Source organism: Salvelinus fontinalis, chromosome 42 (assembly GCF_029448725.1).
Source record: "Salvelinus fontinalis isolate EN_2023a chromosome 42, ASM2944872v1, whole genome shotgun sequence".
NCBI classification, from domain to species: domain Eukaryota; kingdom Metazoa; phylum Chordata; class Actinopteri; order Salmoniformes; family Salmonidae; genus Salvelinus; species Salvelinus fontinalis.
This window is the reverse complement of record NC_074706.1, coordinates 10,989,410-10,997,244: the sequence shown is the minus strand read 5'-3', so window position 1 is coordinate 10,997,244 and position 7,835 is coordinate 10,989,410. Positions and strand designations below refer to the sequence as shown.

The window sequence follows — 7,835 nt, the reverse complement described above, 5'->3', positions numbered from 1 at the left end:
CTCACACACACACACCTCACACACACACACCTCACACACACACACCTCACACACACACACCTCACACACACACACCTCACACACACACACACCTCACACACCTCTAAACAGGGAGTTGATGGGGTATAGTGTTACAGCCCCCCATTGCAAATCAACAGGCTTTCACTGAGACCCAGTTCTAGATTACAAAGCAGCCTCTCTGGAGTGGATTACAACCCCCTGATCCTCTAATCCTTCCACTTTTCTTCCTCCTCTATCCTACTCCTTCTCTTCCACCTCTCCTTCTCTCTCTTAGATTCTCTACTCCTTTGCCTCCTCCTCCTCCTCTTACTACTTGTGTGTGTGAGGTTGTGTGTGTGTTTGAGGAAATCAAACACACACACATTGAGGAAGTCCATCAGTGGATGCATTAACATTATCCTAGATTAACGTTCGGTAATTCTCCAGCCCGGGGGATCGTTAATGTAAATCCCGGACCTCTAACTCCAAATTGACGGGAGTTGTTTGGTCCCAGGAGTGATATGGGAATGCTGATCCTGGATAGTACGGACAGCAGAAGGGACATGGAGAGGGACAAGGAAGATGGGAGATTTCCCAAGCGTCATGAGGAGTCAGGGATTGCAGTCACCCCTGTCACCCGTCCTCCGTCAGTCCCTCCCTCCGGGACAGGCAGGTATTGACAGAGCCTTGAACTCTATGAGGCTCCCCTCAGTTCCACAGATCCTCTTTACTCCAGTATGGATTTTTCTCTTCAATAGAGGCCCTAATGGTGACCGTGAGGGCCTGGAGCCTCGAGGGCCAGGGGCCGCGCTATGGATCGGCCAGAGTGGGACATAATGAAGTGGTGATGGTCGGAGTGGGTCGGACGGTGTGTGTCCGCGTGCGTGTCAAAACACGTACCTGCCCTCGTTGACCAGCTCGATGAAGGCCAAGCCTGCGTTCTTCTGGATTGAGTTCTGCCACTCCTGAAACACAAACACTGGGACATTAGCAACAACACAGAAACCACATACTGTTACTCTATGCACATTACTTTACACATAAGTCACTGTGGATGGACAGAGGGGTAAATGAAGGAACAGTGCGAAAGAGAGAGAGAAACAAAGATTCATTTTGCCCCTTCCGCCCTCAGCACCAATTATGTCTGTATAATATTATGTTGAGTGAGTCTGAACAAGGAGCAGTCAGCTGGTATACAAAGCAGCCCTATAGAAGAGCTGCTGTTCCAGGCAGTCAGCTAGCGGGAGGAGAGGAAGGAGAAGGGAGGGAAGTGAAGGCATTTATCATGATATAACTCACACATTTCCTCCCTTTGAGCAGTGTTATGGTCAAAGGTGTCAGTCTAAACAATTCAATAAACCGCAGCTGAAACGCGAAGGCGGCCTTGAGTGAGTTTCAAATCGGCAACTTGGTCAGGAAAGGAAACGTGGCGGTCGGCGTCTTTCCTGTTCGGTTCAATCTTTCAACCCCTTCTCAACGCAACCGTCAAACGAATAATAAAAACAACAAGGACCTGGGCATGTGGGGCGGACGTTTAGCTACGGGGATACGGATAGAAAACATTCAACCTCACGTTTAAGAGCTAATGCCCTGATAAAAGCACCCACAACTTCAACACATTGTCAGGACGTGTCTGTACGGTAGGTCAGTAATGGTCTTTGTTTAATAACTCATGTCTAATCACTAGTTATTTCCTGGGACAGTAAACAAACCCTGACCCTAAAAATCTTCCTTTACACACACAGTGATATACTGTATATCTAACACTAGTTGGCTGGTAGTGAAAACGGAGAACAGATACATCGTAACCAAAACAAACAGGGTCCAACTGTGTTAACAAGTGGAGGGAGGGCCACGGTGTGTGTGTGTGTGTGTGTGTGTGTGTGTGTGTGACAGGACAGTGGTCAGTGTATTTAACTCTGCTGTCATCATCTCTTCAACTGATAGAGGGAGCTGGAAGCTGGGTGTTTATGTGTGTAAACGTCCTTGGGAAACATACAGAGCCCTGGGGGCTGAAGATAGACGACAGACAGAGCTACAGAGGAGAGAGAGAGCTCATTTGCTTCTAATACCAAATCAGACGTGTGTGTGTGTGTGTGTACGTGTACGTGTGTGTGCGTGCGTGCACGTGTGTGTACGTGTGCGTGTGCACGCGTGATGATTTTCACCAGCACCACAGGTTTTCCACCTTGATAACATGACAAATGAAAAGGCATCAGAACCAATCGCACCCAGGCAGAACAGAAACCATTCTGTCCCAATGCCTGTACATCCTCAACCAGCCTGTAACCAACTGTAGATTAGTGGGATAACAGACTTGGGTAATTTAACCATAATTCAGCAGTGTTTTGTGTCCCGTTAGGCCATATTGGCGTTGACTACACAGTCATAATAAAGTGTGCACAGAGGGAATAGGCCAGTGTGTCTGTGAGGGGAGTAGAAACAGTGAGTTTGACAGTGAGCCCTGTTTTGGGCACCAAATGGGGAGGGACAATCTAGACTTATCCAATAAGAGCCATCCATTTTCGTTTTCTGTTGAAAAACATTTTTAAACGTTTTCCGTTGCCTGCCCTAAAGAACATGACTCACACCAATGGGCATCAAAGGCTGAATGACGATAGCCATGAGCCTCAGCAGGCCAGCCCTGCAAGCAGTGGGGGAAACGCAATGCTACTCTATGTTATGCTATGCAGCACGCCGTCCTAGCGGGCCTGAAATAAACACCACAGGAAGTGCAGACATAAACAGGTCTGGCTCTGCTCTCAGGAACAACAAGGAGGAAGGAGAAAGGAGACGTTGTCTCCTGAGACAGGGGAGTTTCCTTACTGCTGCCCTCTGGATTCTTCTGGACTGTTGTAGTGACTGAAGGGATATTGTTTGATATATTCCAAACAGAGCTCATCATGGACACCACACAGCTTCTTTTGATGTAAGTTCTGCTGGTGTGAAAATGAAATCTATTTACACTACAATGGCATGGAGCAGAAGTTAAGTATTTTTTTCAATTGCTTGTGATTAACCAATCCCACTTCACATTACCGCAGATCCCCACGAGGCATTCTGAACAGGCACGCCAAGGTCATATAAACAAGACTAATGTCCCCGTTATGAGACAGAAAATGACATTATTGTTGAATTAAAAAAGGTTATGACCCTAATCAGAGGGGTCACACACACCTCATGGTGACAAACGGGAGGCTATCTATCAGACAGCTCTGTGATGGGGTATGGATTTCTTTGGCTGCCCTGGTCAGTGCGGTCAGGCTTTTATGGCTGTGATAAGGGCCATTCCATAACCCCATCCTTACCCTGATGAGAGGATACAAGCAGCCATTTGTGACCTCTCACCTCTGACCTGACAAGATGTTCTACCCCTGGTCCTGTCTCATCGGCACGACCGCCAGTCAATGTACCCAGCGTGTGTGTTTCCCCAACGTAAGAATCAAAAGCAAAGCTCCATTCAAACCAAATGCCATTCTCAATCAGAAGTCAATAAGCCAGTTTCTATGTTTGGTTTATCTCTGATGACTCCATGGCAATGAGTCCACACACACGCGCAGACACGCACTTCCTCATTACCACTGATTATCCACAATGAAGGTTTAAACTCCACAACTAGAGACAAAACACAGACTTCCCCACAAACTCCTCTTTGAAACGTCAAGCCCGGTCACAACACCACACCAAACCCCCCCCCCCCCAAAAAAACAGGCTGGGTTCTCCTCACCAAAAATAAACAAGTCACTTGTGTGTTTCAGTCCCATCAGTCATAATCACAAGTATTTGTTAGTTTTGTAAAGGGGCTGGGGAACATGACTTTACAGGAGAGCAAGAATCGTCGTAAGCACTAAGTGTGTACTGTGTGTTTCCTTTTAGCTTTGGAACGAGAACAAAAACAAGTCCAGTAGAGTTCTGTCCTAAATGGAACCCTATTCCCTATTTAGTGCACTACTTTTTTTTACCAGGGCCTACGGTGCACAATTTAGGGAATAGGCTGCTATTTGGGACGCCGAGTAGTCTCGTTTTTATAGCTACGCCTTAGAAAATGTACAAATATAAACAAAACATTACTACTGTGTCTCTTTGGTCAGTGGAGGAAACTGAATTACGTCGTGACGTACAGTAACTGTTAGACATAACATGCCATGCTCTCCTGTTAAGACTGACAGAGAAACAGAACTAATTCATTGTTGTCCATCTGTTTCACATTTAAGAATGAAAAAGACAGTTTTTTATTCTGTGTCAATAAGCCACAGAAACATGCATTTATAGTAGATGATACTAGTAGATATGATGTGGCGTTGGTGGTTAACCCTTTAAACCACGTGGCGATAAGACGGTTACACAGAAGCCGTTCAGAATAATGAAACATAAATGTTTGTGAAATGACAGAATATTCTAATTTGTATTCAAATGTCTCTGACTTGCAAACTTAATAAACATTCCTAATTGATAAGTTTTGTCTACGATGAGAGATCAAAGACATTGTGCAAACAAGATGTATTAATGTCAGAGTCAACAGTTGAATACTCATTCCACCTATCACCAGTTGCTGAAGGATGAGGAAGTTGACTAGTTCATTTCCTAATCTGGTCGCCGTATCAAAAGGACTTGTGACAGCGAGTGTAGACAAAGTCTAATTGCGGATGTGACTTCCTCAACACTCAACAACCCCACATGCGAGTTCTCAGATGCTATCTGTGCTTAAGGAAAACATCTTTCAAAAAATGGCTTGCTTCCGTGTTTGTGTGCTCACATTCACACCTAAAAAAGACTCATATTTATCTTGCAGAAAAGCCTAGATGAAATAATGATCTGGGTTGAGGAGTGATTAGTATTTAATGGTGGTGATTGAGAATAGTGGACATTACTAATAAGACACTCACATAGGTCATTTCTAGGATAAACAATTCAGGCAAACACTAGTTGAACTCACCCCAAAACATTATCAATGCTGAATGATGTTCTCATCATCCAACAATAAACCTGCAGTAATCCAGTGTAACAGCTGATAATATGGTTCATTGTAGAGCTCCAGTGATCCTACCCTTCCAGAGTTCACCTGTTTAACAGATGGACACCTCTCCTCTAGTCAATGGGCAGATCAGCAGACATCGACTTTCTTCCCTGGAGCACTTGGCTTCTCCCGACCCCTGACCTTTAACCTCTAGGCTGAAAATAGAGAGCGGCAGGACTTGGAGTTTAACCCCCCGCGTGCCCGGAGTACGGCATCACTACGGCTACAAGATCAATACTCTCTGACCTGAGAGCTAGAGGACTACGACTCCTAGTGACCCGCTGGTGAAAACAACCTGGAGATGTCTGTCTGTGGTTGACTTTCTCACTTAGTCTTCTGTTTGTGATCAAGGCAGACATTGAAAAGTTATTTTCAGATAGTGTAATCTGCCCTGGATTACAAAGTGGGTTATAAAACCAGGTGGTACGTACATAACAAGGTAGGCTGGTTAAGAGACGGCTCATTCTATGCTGTATGGTGTTGTATGGGGCTGTTTTGTACTGTAGGGATTACTGTTGTTTTCTTGTGTTTTGTCCATATTGTGTGTATTCCATTGGGGGCCATGTTGGAAACAAGTTCATTTAATTTAGGGTTGTATCCAGTGCATCTTTTTTTCCAATCAAATTTTAAATCAACCAATCAATCAATCGACTAGACCAAACAACTATTCACAGATGTCCACTGGTTGCGTTTCTACCCCTTTCTGCTGACTTTTTAATGGATCAAGAGCGTAGCCATGTAGTATGAGCTGTTTAGGGACCGGGGGACGTGGGGGAAGGTAAAAGACGTGGAGGAGGAATGCTCTGAAACTCCGGGGCCAAATGCTTTCCCCATCACTCTTCACAGCCGGAGCAAACACCCCGCTGCGTAGCCAAACACACACATAAGGTTCAAGATCAGTGCAATCTAAGTGTTATTTTTCCCTCCCTCTCTCCTCCCCCTCACCAGCCCCCTAAACCCCAACCGCGTGCCACGGGGCGCAGCCCAGGGTCTGTAGCCTATCGGCACACCAGTGTCCCCCTCTAGTCTCGTCAGAGAGGGGTAATATCAGGCTTAGACATTCTTTGAAAGGTACTCTCCTGGCTCGGAGGAGTGAAAGCAGTAACACCAACCGGCACTTCATTCTTGCGGCACCCTGCTGATGTGAGCTATGCAGCTAGAGGGGGACCCTTCCTGACAGGAAGAGGGGCCTAGTGGCCAGCGGGACCTCCTAAAATTGAGTGGATTTTAATTTGGCACCAGGTTGTTTTACTGTGAGTCTGCTCAGGCTCGAGGGGTGCAAAACGGCGGGCGTAAATTGGGATTATTTATACGTGAACATACTCCTGTTTCAAATAAAGGATTTTTTTACCTGACATGCAGAGTGGGGACTGACAGGCACTATTAATATAGTGTTACCTTCCAGGTTCCAAACTCATAAGGGTTCGGAATGTACTTGTCTCGTTCTCATATCAGTGTCTGTGCTTGTCAGCTTGTGTAACTTTGGAGAAATGTAGTACTATGGTTCACCCTTTGAGAAAAGTGTGGAGTGAAAATGATTTCCTTCTTCGGAGAAAGAAAATTGTACTGCCTTACACAGAATTTACATTTGAGTCATTTAGCAGACACTCTTATCCAGAGGAATATACAGGAGCAATTTGGATTAAGAGCCTTGCTCATGGACACATCAGCAGATCTTTCACCTGGTCGGCTCTGGGATTTAAACCAACAACCTTTCGGTTACTGGCCCAACGCTCTTAACCGCTCGGCTACTTGCCGCTCTAGCAGTGACCTCTACGCCGACACAGTCTTGCACAAAAGCCTAAACAGAACTTAATTTGTACATGAGTAGAGTAGTACATATGCCATCATGTTACCAATAATTGTACACTCCTGCCCACCCTCCTCCCCCACCACCTTCTCTCAATGTACACGATGGTAGTTGACTCCCCCACCTCTCTATGTACAGGATGGTAGTTGACTCCTCCCTCCACACCTCTCTATGTGCAGGATGGTAGTTGACTCCTCCCTCCACACCTCTCTATGTACAGGATGGTAGTTGACTCCTCCCTCCTCACCTCTCTATGTGCAGGATGGTAGTTGACTCCTCCCCATGTACAGGATGGTAGTTGACTCCTCTCCATGTGCAGGATGGTAGTTGACTCCTCTCCATGTGCAGGATGGTAGTTGACTCCTCTCCATGTGCAGGATGGTAGTTGACTCCTCCCCATGTGCAGGATGGTAGTTGACTCCTCCCCATGTACAGGATGGTAGTTGACTCCTCCCCATGTACAGGATGGTAGTTGACTCCTCCCTCCACACCTCTCTATGTGCAGGATGGTAGTTGACTCCTCCCCATGTACAGGATGGTAGTTGACTCCTCCCTCCACACCTCTCCATGTGCAGGATGGTAGTTGACTCCTCCCCATGTGCAGGATGGTAGTTGACTCCTCCCCATGTACAGGATGGTAGTTGACTCCTCCCCATGTACAGGATGGTAGTTGACTCCTCCCCATGTACAGGATGGTAGTTGACTCCTCCCCATGTACAGGATGGTAGTTGACTCCTCCCCATGTACAGGATGGTAGTTGACTCCTCCCCATGTACAGGATGGTAGTTGACTCCTCCCCATGTACAGGATGGTAGTTGACTCCTCCCCATGTACAGGATGGTAGTTGACTCCTCCCCATGTACAGGATGGTAGTTGACTCCTCCCCATGTACAGGATGGTAGTTGACTCCTCCCCATGTACAGGATGGTAGTTGACTCCTCTCCATGTACAGGATGGTAGTTGACTCCTCTCCATGTACAGGATGGTAGTTGACTCCTCTCCATGTAC

General features: G+C 46.4%; 1 protein-coding gene across 3 annotated transcripts in view; it reads right to left on the bottom strand.

Annotated features, from left to right (window-relative positions):
- The window catches only part of LOC129841026 (lipopolysaccharide-responsive and beige-like anchor protein), a 329,530-nt gene that overhangs the window by 187,842 nt on the left and 133,853 nt on the right, over positions 1 to 7,835 (bottom strand). For all 3 annotated transcript variants that reach the window (XM_055909138.1, XM_055909136.1, XM_055909137.1), the window contains exon 35: positions 901 to 965. In XM_055909138.1, the coding sequence (XP_055765113.1) occupies positions 901 to 965 (65 nt within the window). The remainder of the gene's footprint in view (positions 1 to 900; positions 966 to 7,835) is intronic.